At 44.4% G+C, this 19,191-nt stretch overlaps 1 protein-coding gene across 1 annotated transcript in view; it reads right to left on the minus strand.

Annotated features, from left to right (window-relative positions):
• COQ4 (coenzyme Q4) overlaps positions 1 to 19,191 on the minus strand; it is a 131,341-nt gene extending 112,150 nt beyond the window's left edge. The window contains exon 1 of the mRNA XM_078642063.1: positions 17,817 to 19,191. Coding sequence (XP_078498189.1) covers positions 17,817 to 17,910 — 94 coding nt within the window. The 5' untranslated portion in view covers positions 17,911 to 19,191. The remainder of the gene's footprint in view (positions 1 to 17,816) is intronic.

Raw genomic sequence — 19,191 nt, forward strand, 5'->3', positions numbered from 1 at the left:
GACTACAAAGATACTCCTGAAGGCGTTTTTTTCCGTGCTTCAGCTTGCCCCGTTGGATCTGGAGTGAAATTGGAAGTCATTTCAATGCCAAGGTTATTCAGCTAGTTTGTGAAGGACTACATATCAGACAGAGGTTTCATGCTGCAAATCACCCCCAGTCAGCAGGTTTGGTTGAGAAGTACAACAGTACTCTCAAACTGAAATTGGCAAAGATTCAGGAGATCACAGGGTTGCAGTGGCCAGATGCTTTACCATTAGCTCTTTTGTCTACAAGAAAAACAGCACACTCGGGGATAGGATTGTCACCCTACGAGGTTGTGTTTGGACGCCCTGCGAATGTCTGGGGTGTCCCGTGTCCGCATATATTCTCTGAAATTAAGTACCCTTTATTGACCGATTACCGGTACCAGTTAACTGAAAATGTGCGTTCCATTCACCAACAGATAAAGGAATCGCCTCCATCTGTACCATAGGGGCCTGGTCATAACATCCAGCTGCGGACAGGGAGTTGCTTCGAAATTTTCAGTGGAAGAAGAGCCTGGAGCCCTGCTGGAAGGGGCCAGAATTAGTCCTCCTCGCTACCAGGACCGTTGTTAAAAAAAAAGTTGCTGGCCGAAAGAATTGGATTAATTCCAGCAACTGCCGCCGAGTACCTTTGCCCTTACCCTATGACCAATGGGTGAGGGACGGTATTGGTGATGCTGAGGGAGAGAAGATACCTCAGTTTGTCCCCTTCAGCATCGCGTAGCTTATATAGACCCAAACGGATGCTGAGAACGAAGATGTGTTAAATGCAGCAGACCCCCTTGAGAACCGAGCAATAAAGGATCCCCTCTTCATTGACCCCTCTGTGCCTGGAGTCACCAGGTACAATTTGCGTCCTCGGTTGAAAAACGGTGCAACAAAGGAGAAGTCAGATTAGTCAGTGATGGGCTGTGCAAGTCAGGGTGTACTTTGTCAATAGTACCAACAGTGTTAATTTAGGCTGAGGCGAGATTGGTGCATTGTTCTGGCATTGGACAGGATACATCGAACGTGCTCCCTTGAAGGGGGGTACATTATCCTGTGCAACGTGGGATTCTTCTAGAGCTAGGACTGAGCAGCTCCACCGCCGGTGCTCAAGAGCGCCAATGTTGATGAATAGGAGCCTGTACCAGTGAGGCTCAATCCGACACTGGAAACAAATGCCTTTGCTATGGACTTTTACTGCATTCCCCTTCTTGCATCATAATATATCCGTTTAGTCAGCCTATTACAGAAGAGGAACAGCCGTTTGCACCACGCATCAGGAGCAGGGTTGGTCCATGAAAAGTAATATAGTTTTTGCATCAATAGTTGCGAATGGATTAATAATTGTATTGGCAATATCCTGCTTTTTAGAGGAGAGGTATCCTGTACATTACTTGGTTGGTACAACACCCATTCCCGCTGAACACATGTTTGTTACTTTGGCCCCTCACAAAGGAGAGCACCGAAAGCCTAACAAAGATAATGTATTTATACAAGTGTTGCAGTCAGCTCATGAGGTGTCAAATACAACTAATTGCTGGGCTTGTGGACTGCTTCCCTCAGCGACTCATAAAAGTGATACTTTCTTGTCCATGCCATTGTCATACATCAGTAGTTGCAAGGGTTGGTTTGATTTGCTCAGTATAGTGTGCCCCAATCCTATATTCTGAATAGGACACCTGCTGATTCTCGCACTGATACAGAATGTACATTTCCATCACAAGGCTCCCCCGAAAGACCGACAGGACAAGAGGAGTTTGGTAAATTGTTTATAAAGTCCTTTATGTACTCATACAAAAGAGTAAACAACGAGACATGGTTCAGAATGGAAATTGCTGATTTCAAGGGTTTAACACCTGAGTATTTACAAATCTTTCCAGGCTCGTAATGTTACAGAGGACCAGCCAATACCAGTGTCAGTGGTCAACACAACAGCTAGTTTCTGTGTCCAGGGGACTGGGAGGATAAAGGTGGGAAAGAGCAGATGCAGTCCCACATACAGATTGAGAACGCCTGATAGTCCACCCTTACTACCACCCCCTAAAGTCTATTTTGTCTGTGGATCCCAACCTTATGTATTGCTCCGGGGGGGATTGTCGTACGGTGTTATCTCTCTTTTCTCCTTCCCCCTGTGTATATAGCTTTGTCCAATTACCATAAAGATCATCGGCTGCAGCGTAGGAGCGCATAATTGCCCCGAGCCAGAAGGGTCATTGACACGAAGGATATAGATCAGACAGATACCATCCTACAACAGTTAGAGAATGCCATGAAGGGTATTGTACCCTTTTGGGGCCCCAGGTCTAATAACCCTAACCTTCATCGGTTAACAAGGGTGGTGGAAGGGGTTATTAATACAACGGCTGGAATACTGAACAAACCTCAGTGCTGAGCTTCAGGCTACGAGGTTAGTTACCTTGTAGAACCAGATGGTGTTAGAAGTCATATTTGCATAGGGGTGGGGCCTGTCACGTCATTGGTAGTAGCTGTTGCGTGTACATACCCGACCTCGCCCCTAATGTATATGCTGCCAGAAGAGAAATTGCATAGACTCTCCTCTGACATACACCAAGAGAATGGTACTTAGACTCTATGAGGGTGGTTCTGGAGTATGTTCCAGGCCTGGTGTTGGAAGATCCATATCTTTCCAGCTACGATTGCAGGTATTTTCTTCACACATTGTCTTTGCATACACTGCCTCCCGACCTGCTGTACTTATTGTATAAGTGTTATTACCCCTAAACCGAAAAAGACAGCCCCCGACACTAGTGCTGCCATCATGTTGCAAAAAGATATTACCAACATGATGCAGATTGACATGGGCATTTTTGATTCCACATCATTCCTTGCCACTTCTATTCCCGATAATGAGTATATTGATTGCTCCAAGTGTTGATGGCCTTTGCTTTTCAGAATGCTACACCTCTTTCCCTTCACAGATGGTTTAGGGAATGCTAAAAGGAGGGTCTGATGAAATGAAAATGTTTTGCTCTTTTGTTTGTGCTTTGTTCTCGTGTTAAGTTAGAATTTGCGGCACCATTTTATGTCCAGCAGCCATTTTGAATCATGTTGTCAGCCATGTACCTCCTTACTCGAGAGCTGGCTGTGAAAATTTTAGTTTCTCCAAGGTTAGGACTTGCTCTGCTAATGAATACACTGTTCTTATTAACGCATTCCTTTCCCAACGATAGAGGGTTTCTCCCACTAGCCTAGCTGTAGACACAAACAGAATCATCTTGGTATGACGATAATGCGTGCCCCGCCTCTGAGTCGAAACTCGTCTTACTGTACTCCTATGTTTTAACTGCACCTGCTAGTAGATTTCCATTATGGGTGGTGGGGGTACTTTCCTGGTACATAATGTATCTCAGCAATCCTAGGAGGCTGGTCAGACTGGACTCCGCTCGAGTGTACCTGAATAAAATATACTTGGTTTATTTTCTCTACTGTCTGACCGACTCTTCATTTGTATGGCAGCTGACAGGTGGTTGCGAGTGACCTGGATGGCCCTAATCGGATCACTTCCTTCAGGAACCAAATGATTAAAGAGTCACCTTTACCAGACACATAGATTTTCGCTGGAATCATTCTTCCATATAATTCAATAGTGCCCCACAAATACCCCAACAGTTTCATGGGCTGCCCACCATATTGTTGTGTTTTAACATGGGGCCTTAACAATAACACCGATCCCTTTAAGTTGTCTTCAAAAAACTTTCTAGGAATCAATGTAATTTCCGCCCCTGAATTAAAGAACATCTAAAGTGGAGACAAATAGATTTTTACAATTTACAACGACCCATCACTTTTCTGACACACAATTTGTAAGGCAAACTCATCCAAACTCAGAGAGTCCCCGATATGTGTGTGATGATGTTCACCTCACGATAGACAAATAGTGTTTTTAGCAAAGTACCTAGTAAACTGTTTTTAGAATTCCGTTTTTAGAATTTGTATGGTGAATATAATAGCTTTTAGAATTGGAGTAGTGTGCACTGTTTAAAGCTGAAAAACGTTGTTTTACCTACCTGCGCTGCACTTTCGCTGACCAGGGTGAGCTGGTGTACTTACGCCTGTCAGAGCGGGTCACCAAGGGAACGTCATCTTGGTCAGCGTTCAAGTTGATCTCGCTGAGAACGCTCCCCCCTACTTAAGGAGAGGGTAAAGCAAGTGCGCAAGCCCGTCTGCGCCTGTACGCACACCGACCGCACACAGCGCCAGCAACGCTATCAGTCAGGAATACCACCCACCAGGAGATACCAGATTCTGTTACTCAAGGGAGCAACTCCTGCATATAGATGAGCGGGATGATTTAGGCCCTGAAGTGAATAATCTGAGTAAGGGAAACACCTACATGGCATGCTCACCATTAGATAGCCTCAAATATGGCCTAATTAACGTCAGATCCCTGGTTAAGCATCATCAAGAGGCGTTCATTTTGCTGGAATGCCATGATTTGGATGCTTTGTTTTTAACCGAAACCTGGAATCGAACTGACTCAGCAGTTGAATTAGGGCTAGCTTGCCCTCCGGGATACAAAGCTTTCCACAATCCTCGACAAAACGCGAGAGGAAGGAGGGTTGGAGTAATATTTAAAGAGAAATTGAATTTTGCTCCATTACAAATTGATGATGTGGAGGGTACAAAATGTTTAGGGTTCTCCCTTAAAGAGGCTAGGGGACAATTGTTCTCCGGTATTGTGTGCTTCAGGCAGAGTCCCCAGTGTCAGGCATTGATTGACATATTCTATAATATGTCACTGGTCCACTCCAGGATTATTATACTTGGTGACTATCTCTGGGACTAGGGGAGTCTTGGCACGGCTTTGAGAGAATTAGTACAAGCATGTGAGAGCCTTAACATGCAACAACTGGTGTTACAATCAACACACCAAGGAGGCCACGTCTTAGATCTGGTATTCGCTAACTGCATGGAGGAAAAGGTGGTCGAAGTACTACCTCTATGCTGGACTGATAACTTTTTAATTCATTTTCTGCTAACACCACCAATAGCGAATAATAAAATGATTCAGCCTGGGAACCTTCGACAGGGAAGGGAATGGACCAGGCTGCTAAAAATGTTTTTAAATCCTGCTACTAACGGAAAAAAATACATTTGACTCCCGCAAGTCAGTGGAGGAAAATTATCAGACCATCTGTGTTCAGATGAACGAAACTCTGGATCAGAGAATACCACTGTAGAGGTTAAAGAATAGAGGAAAACCATCAGCCCCTTGGTATAGTGAGGTTTTGAGATCGCAGAGGAAAAAATGTAAACAAGCAGAAAGAAAATGGAGGAGACTCTATGATGAAACAGATGAAAGAGCATTTAAAACACAACTTGTCTTTTATAAAGAAGCAATTGTGCGATCAAAAGCTGAATATTATGCAAAAATTATTTTGCAAGCACCTAACAGTGCTAGAACTATCTTTAACATAGTGAAGGACCTATCAAAACCTGCGTGTGTAAGTAATAAGATCATAGCTACGCAAAAGCTATGTGATGATCTTGCAATCTATTTTGATGAGAAGATCAACAAAATCATTGGTGGCCTCAACTTAAACTAACAGATTGGGGCGGATGATGAAAACGACTTGGCCGTGGACAATGAAAATGATTTATTAGCGCTAACAATATCAGGGAAACAGAAAGAGGGAACAGACAAATATCGTCATTCTACTCAGGAGCGTTTTAAGAATCCCACTGAGGAAATGTTTACTAAAATAGCCTTGAGTATATCCTCTGGGTCTCCACTGGACCCTCAATGCTGGAAGCAGGCAATGGTGACCCCATTACTCAAGAAACCGACACTTGATCCTCTATGCCCGTCCAACTATAGGCCCATCTCCCTGTTACCCTATCCGGTAAAAATCCTGGCGTGAATAGTCAGTAAATCCTGTCTCATTTTCTAGAACACGATCACCTGCTAGACGAGGTTCAATTTCCGTCCTGAGCATGGAACAGAAACAGCCTTAGTGACCATACTTGAAGATCTGAGAATGTGAGCTGACAATAGCCATTTGGTCATACCAGTGCTACTGGACATGTCAGCCGCATTTGATACGTGAACCATGACAAAAGACTCATGAACATTGGAGTTAAGGGTCTGGCATTAAAATGGCTTCAGTCCTACCTTTCAGGTAGGCTACAAGCAGGTAGGCTACAAGCAGTGAGTATTCCACCTTTCACATCTTCGAAGACATCCGTCCAACATGGGTTCTGCATGGATCGGCAATTAGTCCGATCTTATTTAATACATACCTGCGTCCAGTCATCTCTATCATCGAATCCTTTGGAGTAGAACTAGTCAACTATGCTCACGACTCGCAGCTTGTGTTTTCACTGGAAGAGAATCAAACAGTCTCCCCAGACACATTTCATGAGTGCATTCAAAGTACTACAAACTGGCTTAGAAATAACTATCTCCAATTTAATGGAGACACAACAGAATTTGTATACTGCACCACGAATAAATGGCCCGGCCTCTTCCTATCGATTTCTGGCTCACCCCTACAGATTTACAGTTAATTACAGCTAAAACGGTACGCAATCTGTGAGTAATGATTGACAACAACCTTCAGTTGGATTCACAAGTAAACAAAACAGTTGGTGCCTGTTTCTCTTTGATTTGAGCCCAACAGAAGATTCTCCCACTATTGCCAACCACTGCTAGGACACAAATAGTGAGGAGTGTTCTTTTGAACCGGTTGGACTATTGTAACTGGCTGTACCTTGGAGCACCAAATTCCTTGATACTGAAACTGCACAGAATCCAAACAGTAGCAGCAAGGTTAGCTTTAAACCGGCAGAGCAGTTCCTCCACACTTCTGGCCTTGGGAAATCTCCACTGGTTGCCGATTCAGCAGAGAATAAAATGTAAATCCCTCTGCATTGTCTTTAAGGCAGTACATGGTGTGGGTCCTAAACCACTGCAGAGAAAATTCATGTGGTATATTCCCCCGCGAAATCTTCGCTCGCCGACAGCAAATTTGGTGAACATTACAAGATTTAAAAGATACAGGACCGGAGGGAGAGCCTTCAGTTCTGCGGCCTCACAGCTGTGGAATGAACTCCCAACTGCCTTTCCGCCTATACCACTTCTGCCCAGAGTGCTGAAGAAGATCGGGCGCGATCGGGCTCAAGTTATCCTTGTGGCTCCGGACTGGGCATGAAAATACTGGTATTCAGAGCTACTCAGCATGTCTGTCGATCCCCCGATTCGTCTGCCTCTTCAGGAGGACCTTCTGTCGCAGCAGTAGGGGATGGTCCTCCACCCGAACCTGTCCAGTCTGGGGAGAAGCGTGGCTCAGTGGTTAGAGGCGGCAGACCCGGAAGCTGAGATCGACCGTGGACCAGGGTTCGATTCCCCGCCTCGGCGGGTTTCAGGCAAAAAAAAAAAAAATTCCACGGACTCGACAATTCTCGCTCTGGTGCCAACTCAACTCACGGAGTCACACTCTGCGACTCTGGGCAATAGCTTGCTTAATCTCCACTACGGCCCCTCGCAGCGGGATGCCTGGCTTTCACCTTGTGGACACCCTGCCGGGGTTTCTCATAGGGGAATACCAGGACGGGTTCCCTAAGCAAGCGCCGGGACGCTTACGGGCAGCTGTGCGCTTTACAAGTCCAGCACATTTACATTTACATTTACCTACAAGCTTGGAGATTGAGCGGCGACAGTTGAGGCCATTTGACTTGCCTCCTGAAGTCTGTAATGTCATTCTGGCAGCCAGGCGTCCCTCCACAAAGTCGGTATACGCCTGCAGGTGGAACCGATTTGTGGCATGGTGCACAGCAAAGGCTGTGGATCCACTCTCTGCCCCCCTTTCTGAGGTTCTCCTCTTCCTTCTTTCTCTTGCCCAGCAGGGCTCTGCTCTGGGCACTATCAAGGGCTACCTTTCTGCCCTTTCCGCCTTCTTAAGGCTACCTGATCAGCCATCCTTGTTCAAGTCCCCAATTGTAAATAGGTTTTTGAAGGGCATCACACACATGTTTCCTCCTGTTCCTTTCGTGATGCCCCAGTGGGACTTGAACCGTGTACTTACTTACCTAATGTGTGCTCCCTTTGAGCCGCTCCATAACTGTCCTCTCCGTCTTCTTACTTTGAAGACTGCTTTCCTGGTTGCCATCACCTCTAACAGAAGAGTAAGTGAGCTCTAGGTTCTTTCTCCCACACCTCCTTTCCTCTCTGTCCATCCGGACAAGGTTGTTTTGCAGACGAGACCCTCTTTCCTGCCCAAGGTTGTCACGGCCTTCCACATCGGGCAGTCCATCACCTTACCCACCTTCTTTCCGCCTCCGAATCCCTCGAAAGAGGAGGAGAGGCTCCACTGTCTGGACCCAAAATGTGCGCTCTCTTACTATGTGGATCGCACACGCCAGTTCCGGGTGGATGACCAACTCTTTGTTGGTTACGTAGGTGCTAAGAAGGGACGGGCGGTGCACAAGCGGACCATCTCTCGGTGGATCATCTCGTGCATCCAGGCGTGTTACTCCTTGGCTAAGAAGGAACCCCCTGTTGGGCTGAGGGCTCATTCCACTCGGGCCACGGCGACTACGACTGCCCTGGGCCGAGGAGTGCCCTTGCAGGACATTTGGCAGGCAGCTATGTGGGCCTCGCTGCACACGTTTGCGAGACACTACTGCCTGGACAGCCAAGTCCGGAGGGGTGGCTTCTTTGGCCGTTCCGTCCTCCAGGACTTTCTGGTGTGATTATTGGTTCGCAGACCCACCACCGGGGTTGGTATTGCTGGGGTATCTATTCTAAGGTAAGGAATCTATTACTAATGTGTCTCCTTAAGATGCACAAGCTACTACTTGTGTAACGATATATCTGTAAGAGACATTAGTTAGTGATAGATTCCTTACCGACCCAACCATCCTCCCCGTTCTGCGAACCGATATCTAGAGTTAAGGTCATCCCCTTTCAGGGCCCTAGTTTCATGGCACCAGTGTTGGTTTTTATCATGGCTCTGCGTTTCTGGCACGGAAAAGCTGTGTATCAGAACTGACGTCAGCGCGCGAGGGCAGCGTCTAAGTACTCCGACTACGTCATTCCGGCGCAGACGACACCTGCCGGCGCGCAGGGGTATTGCTACGCAAAATTTTCCGGATCCAGTCTTACGCCTGGGGATATTCTAAGGTAAGGAAACTATCACTAACTAATGTCTCTTACAGATATATCGTTACACAAGTAGTAACTTGTGCATTAATGCGCCTGCAACATTTTTAACTGACCCAGGAAAACCGGACATGAAATGGAAAAACTGGCTGAGAGCGTTTGAGAACTACTTGGTCGCGATAGATGGGAAAAAGTACGAACCGGAAAGGAAAAAAAGCCATTTTATTTGGGTTGTGAGGTGCGGCAGGCCCGGAAATTTTCGACAGTTTGCCTGAATATGAAGTGCTTCCTGGTCAATTTATTCCTATGGATGAGTACCAGCAAGCGATTAAACGATTAGAAAAACAATTCGGAGAAGAACCCAACATAATGATATGCAGGCATCGCTTCGCAATGCGCAAACAATTGGAGAATGAAACAATTGAGGAGTACATTGCTTCGTTACGTTTTTTGGCTACCAAGTGTAAATTTAATGACTTGGTTGATACATACATTAAAGACCAGGTTTTTTTTTTGCTTTGAAAAAAAAAATTCAAGAAAGGCTATTAGCTTGCAGAAACCCTTCTCTACTAGAAACTATTGATATAGCTAAGGGTATTGAAAGGTCTCTTGAAACAACAAAAGAACTTTCATCTGATAAAAGTTCACAACCTGAAGTGTACTATGTACATGATAATAAGAAAAATGTAAGTTACTATGACAAAAAAGGGAAAGATGGTAAAAGTACAGATTCAAATGTTTTTGTTTCTTTTAGATGTGGTTCAAAGTATCATAAGGCTGATTTTCCTGGTTGTCCAGCACAAGGGAGGAAATGCACCAAATGCTTTAAGGTAGGACACTTTGCGAGTGTGTGCAATAACTTCAGGCCGCAAAGATCCCAGAAGGTCAAGGTTAGTTCTATAAATGATTTTGACGAAGACATGTGTTCCAATATCGTCTTGACAATTGATGACCCTTCTGATTCCATAAAAGGTCCTCTGGGTGTTGCGCACATTGGCGAAGTTGAAGTTAATATTATGGCGGATTCAGGTTCGCCTATTACCATCATTTCCGATAAGAAGTATGAGAAGCATTGGCCTAATACAGATTTATATGCTACAGATGTTAACCCGAAAGCATTCGGAGAGTTTGATATAAATGTTTTGGGTTCATGATAATATGGACATTAAAGGAAGGAAAATCACTACTAAAGTTTAAGTAGCTGAGAGGGGAAGAGACATAGTAGGATGGAAAGATTTAGCACGTCTTGGCATAATTCTTAAGCCAGGTGCAGATGATCCTATTGTTCTTGATGAAAATTTTGTTCAGGCAGTCACTATTTCTGAGTTATCGTTATCTCTAGATAATGTGTATTCTATACTAAACAAATATGAGACTCTTTTTGAGGACAGAATTGAATGTGTCAGAGGGTTTGAACATGCTATAAAGTTGAAAAAAACACGATCCCAGTTAAGCACAAGGTAAGGTCTGTACCTTTGTCAGTAAAGGTTGAATTACAAAAACTTCTCAAGAAATTAGTTGATGAAGGCGTAATAGAACAGACCAATTCATCAGAATGGGTTTCTGCTATTGTTATATGTAAAAAAAAAAAATGGCGATGTACGCTTATGCGCAGATTTGAGGTCATTGAACAAAAATATTTTAGTTGATTGCATTCCTTTGCCGAAAATGCAGGAAATACTGGCTGCCACTAAAGATGCGAGGTATTTTTCCTTTATAGATCTCAAATCTGCGTATCACCAAGTCCAATTATCAGAGGAATCTAAAGACTTAACTACATTCATCACTCCTCTTGGTGCATACAGATTTGTAAGACTCCCTTTTGGTTTGGCTTCATCAGCCAGCGTTTTTCAAAAATTGATGGAATGTATTTTAAAAGATGTCGCAGGTGTTCAAAAAGTTCAGGACGACATTCTTAATCATGCAAATTCTGTCAAAGAACATAATGTGATTTTAGATATTGTTCTTAAAAGGTTGAACGAAAGAGGTATGCCAGTTGCGAAAGACAAATGTAAGTTTCTCCAAACTGAAGTGGAGTATTTGGGCTATATTTTGAGTGGCAGTGGTATCAGACCCAAACTCAACTTGGTCAAAGCCATAACTGACGCCCCAAAACCTATAGATAAGGATACCTTGAGGTCCTTTTTGGGGCTCAGTGAATACTACTCACGTTTTGTGGAAAATTACTCGGAAAATGTTGAGCAATTACGCGTTTTACTACACATAGGTGAAAAATTCATATGGTCTGATGATCAAGATGTTGCTTTTACAGAGATAGATCAAGAATGCAATTATGAAAGCACCAACGTTGAAACCGTATGACCCAGATGGTGCTAATGTCATCACTATAGATACTAGTTTGGTGGGCATAGGTGCCGTGTTCACTAAAAAAGTAGCAGGTAATGTACATACCATAGCTTTCATTTCTAGACGTTTGCATGATGCAGAGGTTAACTATAGCACCATAGAGAGGGAAGCGCTGGCCTGTGTATGGCCTGTGGAGAAACTCAAGATGTACCTATGGGGTAAAAGTTTTGAGCTTTTCACAGATCATAAACATTTAACCTTTTTAATGGATGGATGTGGTAGAGGACATGGCAAAGTTTCTGCAAGGTTGGTCAGGTTGTTATCAAAGCTGCAAGAGTATAATTTTACAATAAAACACATCGCAGGCAAAAGTAATGTAAGAGCGGATTTTTTTGTTACGTCTTCCGCTAAACAGTTGTGAATCCAAAATTGAAGATGATATTGAATGTGTAGTATCATATGTAAGTGGTTTTAACCAATCAGCACAAATTTGTGAAGAATCAGAATGGTTGTCTCTTTTAGACAAGGACCCTGTGTTAAGCAAAGTAAAAGCGTACATTTTAGGTAAATGGCCACCAATCAGAAACTTGTATTCGGATTTAAAAACATTTGTGCAGGTGGCAGATAAGATAAGTATTGAGAATGGTTTTATTTTGAGAGGTGATCTTTTGGTCCCACCTACAAAAGTAAGGAAACTCCTAATTGAGGTGGCACACAAAACCCATTTAGGATCGACCATGACCAAGAAAGTTTTGAAACAGTATTATTGGTGGTCAGGTTTGGACTCAGATGTTAATTGCTTTGTGGACTCTTGTCCTATATGTTTGAGATCAGATAAACATTGGAAGCCGAGGGTGCAAGAAATGCAGTTGGTTGACTGCGTTGGAACATAATTCGAAAATTTTAATTGCATTGTGTGATTATTACAGCAAATGGAAATACTTCAAATTTGTTTCAACTATAGACTCTAGAAATGTTATAGAATTTTTGGATTCTCGTTTTTCTTTAGAAGATTTTCCTCTAGTTTTAGTCTCAGACAACGGGAAACACGTTACCTCTGAGGTGATGGTCTCATTTTTAGGTCTCGCCTGTCGATGCGCATGCGCATCGAGCTTGCGAGACTATTGGGGCTTAACCACTCTTTAACTAACTTGCAAGGAATCGTGGCGATTCCTTGCAGTGCCCGTGACTTTTAAGCTCAATGCGCATGCTCATTGAGCTTAAAAGCGCGTGCACATCAGTTCCCTCAGCCGCACTCCAGTCCCCTGCTGCTTTCACACCCTCTCCCCGCTCCGCCCCCTCCCCTGCCCGCCGTGTCGCATTTCTCCTCCCCCCTCCCCTTATCTGCCTTTCCCTCCGTCTTGTTTTTTTTTACCCGCTCCGCCCCCTCCCCTGCCCGCCGTGTCGCATTTCTTTTCTCCTCTTTGCTCCTCCAGCAGTTCTCTGTCACCTTTCCTTCTCTCCTCCCTTGTCCACCTTTTCATTGTTTTTGCCCACCTCTCCTCCAGTTGAACTCTGTCACTAGCTCCTTTCAGCCCCTTCTCATTCCAGTGTTTTCGGGTCCCATCTCATGCTTGGGGTTAAGCTCCCTTTGCCTGCAAATGCACGGGAAAACGGACAGACACGCACCAGGAAACAACACACAGACGCAGTACAAGCATTGATTAATCACTCGCACACATCACGTTTTACTCCTTTGCTAGTGTTCTCGTTGTTTACATCAGAAAGAAACAGACCTTAAAACGATTGAATAATTGACAGAATCCTCAAATATTGTTAATTCCATTGAAGTCTAGTGAAAACGCTGCTCGAAGATGATATGTTGCTAAAATTACCGTAACAAAATCAATCCACTCACTGTAATATTCCTAATGTAATTGTATGTGCTAGCACCAGAAGGTATGGAGTGAAATTACTTAACTTGTGAGTAAACATATTTGTTCACACCCTCTCCCCGCTCCGCCCCCTCCCCTGCCTGCCGTGTCGCATTTCTCCTCCCCCCTCCCCTTATCTGCCTTTCCCTCCGTCTTGTTTTTTTTTTACCCGCTCCGCCCCCTCCCCTGCCCGCCGTGTCGCATTTCTTTTCTCCTCTTTGCTCCTCCAGCAGTTCTCTGTCACCTTTCCTTCTCTCCTCCCTTGTCCACCTTTTCATTTTTTTTTCCCACCTCTCCTCCAGTTGAACTCTGTCACTAGCTCCTTTCAGCCCCTTCTCATTCCAGTGTTTTCGGGTCCCATCTCATGCTTGTTATAAAGGGGCTGCCAAAATGCGGACACTCCTCAACCCTCTGCTTCACATGAGACTCTGCGGCTCTCCTGGGACAATAAACTACTCCAGAACAAACATGGAGTTGTCATACGCGGCCATCTATCTCAATTAAAGGCCACATAGCTTCTCTAACCTCTAGGAAAATCTAGCCCTGCTATTTAATTTTGGTGCGGGATTACTGTGTAAAGAAGGTTTGCATAACGTCTCATCTGACTAACTAGTGCTTTAGTTTAGCATTGTATGTGTTTTCATAGGCTTGTGTGTATGTCCTTTAATGCATGTGCATGCTTGTCTTTTTCTGTTCAGTTCCCGTGTCAGTGTGTGCTTACCTGGATTTCCGTTTGTCTAATTTATGTGGCCTTTGTCAACGAGGCAATCCGCTACTCTGTCCAACGTTTATGAAGACGAGACACTCAACCACGCAATGCCACTCACACACACAACGCCACTCACACACACAACGCCACTCACACACGCAACGCCACTCACACACGCAACGCCACTCACACGCAACGCCACTCACCCACGCAACGCCACTCACCCACGCAACGCCACTCAACCACGCAACGCCACTCACCCACGCAACGCCACTCACCCACGCAACGCCACTCAACCACGCAACGCCACTCACCCACGCAACGCCACTCACCCACGCAACGCCACTCAGCCACGCAACGCCACTCACACACGCAACGCCACTCACACACGCAACGCCACTCACACACGCAACGCCACTCACACAGGCAACGCCACTCATCCACGCAACACCACTCACACATGCAACGCCACTCAACAACGCAACGCCACTCAACAACGCAACGCCACTCAACCACGCAACGCCACTCACACATGCAACGCCACTCACACACGCAACGCCACTGAAACAACAGCGCCACTCAAACAACAGCGCCACTCACACACGCAACGCCACTCACACACGCAACGCCACTCACACACGCAACGCCACTCACACACGCAACGCCACTCACACAAACAACGCCACTCACACAAACAACGCCACTCACACAAACAACGCCACTCATCCACGCAACGCCACTCATCCACGCAACGCCACTCATCCACGCAACGCCACTCATCCATTTGCAAAACGAAAAATGTTAAACTCTTCTATTGCGAGACCTATTGCATTTTCAATGCTTGTTGAAGAAGAATCGCATCCACCAGTAGAAAACTCCTAGCTACTTGCCAAAATCCAATGGACAAGTAAAGTCCACATTTGTAAAGCGCACAATCACCCGTAAGGGTCTCTGGCGCTGGGGGCCGTCGGGAAGATTAAGCGAGCTATTGCCCAGAGTCACATGGTGCTAGGCTAACCTGCCGCCGGAGCCGGGGATCGAACAGTGGTCCCCAGATTCCAGCGTCAGTCGCCCTGGCCGCGGCGCCACAAGTAGAAAGGATAAACTCATTCCTTAAAGACGTATTCAGATGGCTTTGTCAGCTAACTTTCCAGTAGTGCAATTTACTCAGGAAAGAGTTGATATGTATAACAACACAATCAACAGTGTGACAGGTTACTCACCATTTTTTCTAATGAGGGGCAGGCATGGTAACTCAGCCATCACACCCAAGTTTTCAATTGGTCAAGAACTTAATAAGAGTGTGACAAATTTGGATGACTCTCACCTTCAAGTAAGAGATAGAATTCTTGAACAACAACTAAAGTCAAAATGTTACCACGACAAGATCCATAGAGCTGTTGTCAAGGACATCTGCAAGGGTTATTGTCATAAAACCGGTTGTTCAACAGAAAGGAGATTCCAAATACTATGAACCTAGTGAAGTCTCTCACGGTGCTGTGTGTTTGCCTAAATTGAGATGGAGAAACAAAAGTGATGTAATTAAAATAAAAAAAGGTCAGAGAGAACTTATGACCAGTGCTCACTTGAACTATTCAGACTCTCAACAGAATAATGTCTGGTTTGATGAACAAATCTGTGAAAGTGACAACTTTAATGTATCAGATCTTTCAGCCACTGTCGGACACAACATTGATCGCGCCATTCCAGATGCTTCAGCAGAATATTCAGTGCATGTGGGTGATGAAAGTGAGATGACATGTAATGATAAAAGTTTGTGCTTATCTAATGCTCAGGAGATACCAGCGCCTAGTTTAAATGTTTCAGGTTGCTCACAAGTCAATAGTGAGGATGTTTTTACATCAAATGTTTTTAAAGGCTTATGCACTAATTCTGGAAGGATATCGCATGTTCCAAACAAGTTCTGAGATTTTATTATGTATTGATTTTATTTGTTGTTAAAGGGGGAGATGTTGCGTAACCCTACATATGTTAGGTGGAACCTTCCCTCGCATGTGTACTCTCAAAGTAGCTTTGTTATGAAGATTGTTCAACTATGTTTCCTATTGGTCATTCACCTTCCACGTCATTGAAAGTCCTCCCCCCTATTTAGATTGCGTCACCTCTTGCCTGTCATTCTTGCCCCAGCTGTTCCTTCACAGTCATCTCTGTTCCCAGCTGACTGCGGGCCTTTACAATAGTAATAAATAACATACTTAAAAGTATAAATGTGTGAGGCTTTGTTTAAGAAACCCTGCCACATTATCACACCTAAAACATTTAATCTGACCTTTCTTAGTAAAATTCTACTTTTACTTGTTATCCTCAACTTGTTTCCACTGGACCCCCCTATTCTCTTCGTTCTGACTACATGCACAAAATCGTTTTATTCCACCACACTTTTATGATTATGTATTATTTCTACGCAGGCTTGTAAATGTTCACAAGAATTTGTAGTAGTCACCATCGCAAGAGTTGGGTTATCTTTTAACCATAATGCCTCCCTTGCTTTGTCCAACACACAACCTAACATAAACTGATCTTGTAGCTTTTCATCTAGCATAGAACCAAAATTGCAAGAAGAACAAGTTTTCTGAGAACCAAAATATATGTGCTTCAACAGTCTCCCCAACCAGCTGCATTCACCTACCAAAATGATATCGTTCTATCACAGTGCTTAACTTAGGTAAATAATGGTGATCCAGTTTTTCATGCATATTTCATACTCATTAAGACCAGTAGCCATCTCTGTAGACAAATCAGGCAAATGCTTGAATACTTCTTGCCTTTCTGCCCCCAAACAATGCATCAACAATGACATTTTTATCTCCGCACTTAGAGAGGTTACACAAACCCTTGCATAATATATAAAAACGTTTTTCCACTCCTGCCAAGATAATATTGGATCATCGGTGGAGGAAGTAAAAACGGAGGAGCAGTAAGATTCTGGATACTGAAGTAAAACTAAAATAACCCCTAAATAAAAAGTAAATAACAGAATTCAGGAAGCAAAGTATTACTTCAAATCTCCAGAGAAGTACTACTATTCACGTTAGAAAAAAAACATCAAAAATAGAATGAGTACAGCCAAAAGTACCTTATTTACAATCACAGTTGTAAAAACAAAATGATGTGCACATCAGCGCAGCAGAGACTGAAGATCCCACCCTCGTTGCCAATTTAAAGAAGTACGTCTCCCAAATGTAGAACATGTAGATTGTTTATTAATTATCAAGGTTGCAAAGACCCTATCCACCAGCAGCTTGCTCAGCTCCAGCTCACAGCCAACTGCCCAGGTTTGAGCATAAACACTCTAAGCTGGAGTGTTCCCTGCCATCCATTCAAACTATTACATCAGCACATACCACAATAGCATACACTGCTGAACACAGACCTTTCTAAATACATAACAGAAGCCCATAAGATTCGGATCTAAGAAGATTTCTTATTTGGTTTACAATAAACACACAAATTGCTCTTTGTAGGAGAATCTTATGCTAATCTTCAAAATGACACGAGCCTGAAAAAGTCTGCCACCCAAAAAACACACTTTGATTGCTGCAAATCGATTTGTTGGTAAATTAATGTAAACACACTGTAAATAGTGTGAATAGAATATTTAGATTTTATACAAGCAAAAAAATATAAGTAGGCCTGTCTGCTCAAGGGAGCCCATTGAAACAAGTTGCATGCATAAGGATATGTGGAACCACCTCAATCTTAGGCAAGGACACATGGTGGTGCACTAGAGTGGAGTTGTGCAAAAAAACATAGTACAACACTCATTGAGACTCGCCTATGAATGTAGAGATGCTGGTACTTCTTTGGAGATTTCGGAGTCTTCCCAGTTCGGCGAAAGAGCAGTAAGCGCCCCGGATAATCGAACACATGGCTTCTATTATTGACTTGCTATCTTCACTGGGAATAGTGCCAGGCTTTACCAGAGATCCAGTTACTTGTTTTCATTTGTTAGAGATTTTTAATTGCAGTGACAGAAGCAGGACCCTCTACCCACACTAAGTTCCTAAGGCCTTACCTCACCTCTAAAACAGAGATCACACAGCCTAAGACGCAGGGCCTGAACTGGTGTTTTTTGTGTATTTGTGTGTGGTATGCCTAAGGACACGATCCTTTGAATCATTAGTTATGGTCCCGCCACAATGCTAAGATCCGATGCTTTAAGTCTCAGACGTTGAATCTGCTGTCTGCAGGTCAGGTTTTATGGTTCGAAAGCCAGATCGCCCGATTTCTCTTCAAGATCAAAATTGCGCACTCTGCATACTGGGCTGGCTCGTTAGACGGACCTTCTGTTTGTGTCTCATAAAATGAACTTTCGACCATAGGTATACCAGCTCGGGAACTGGACTTTTGCCTGCGTTTGCAGGTTAAGAAAGGACACCTTACCTGTCAGGCTAGCGTGCTGGCCTTTTAGCCGGAGCTCAGAAGCTGGAACTCCTACCTATTTCTGTAGGCTAAGAGTCTGTACTCTGCTTGCAGGATTAAAAGCTCGTACAAAAACTCCCTGCTTGTGCAAGCATGCACTTGGTTTCTACATGCAGGTTCAGAGGTCTACAGTGTCATTCACTGGGACCTTTGGTGCTAGGCTCGTGAGTTTGCCCTTCAAGATTAGGAGCGGACTCCACCTGGAGCCTTCCGCCTGTGTTTGCAATCTTAGAACGAGGGGCGTGTAACTACGGACTTAACATCTAGGGACCTCTCCTTTGTACGTCAAGGACACGTCTCCCCACCGGTCGTTTCTCTGAGACCAACTTCTGGCTGTGTGGCTCCGGTGCTATCTCTAACTGTCGGTCACTTTCACATGCGCCTTCCTTGTGCCTGTAAGCACGTACGGCAAGTCAGAAGGCTCAGAACACAAAACTCGAACGCGTAATAAATAGCTCGTGGACGTCACCTGCTGGATTGAGGCAGAATTAGTTTCCCTCTTGTCTGCTCTATTTTGGGCAGATTTATACAGCGCGAACTCGACCCAAAGGTATTGGAGCGCTTTACACGAGCACTAGGCACTTTATAGAAGGACACATTAATATTTAGTAGGCACGGAGAGGTTAAGTGATTTGGCCCACAGGATGCTGAGCCGATACCGAGACTCGAGCCTGGTTCCTCAACTTCAAAGTCGACGCTCAGGCCACATCCTTTCCCCAAGCAGAAGC

Source organism: Lissotriton helveticus, chromosome 5_1 (genome assembly GCF_964261635.1).
Source record: "Lissotriton helveticus chromosome 5_1, aLisHel1.1, whole genome shotgun sequence".
NCBI lineage: Eukaryota > Metazoa > Chordata > Amphibia > Caudata > Salamandridae > Lissotriton > Lissotriton helveticus.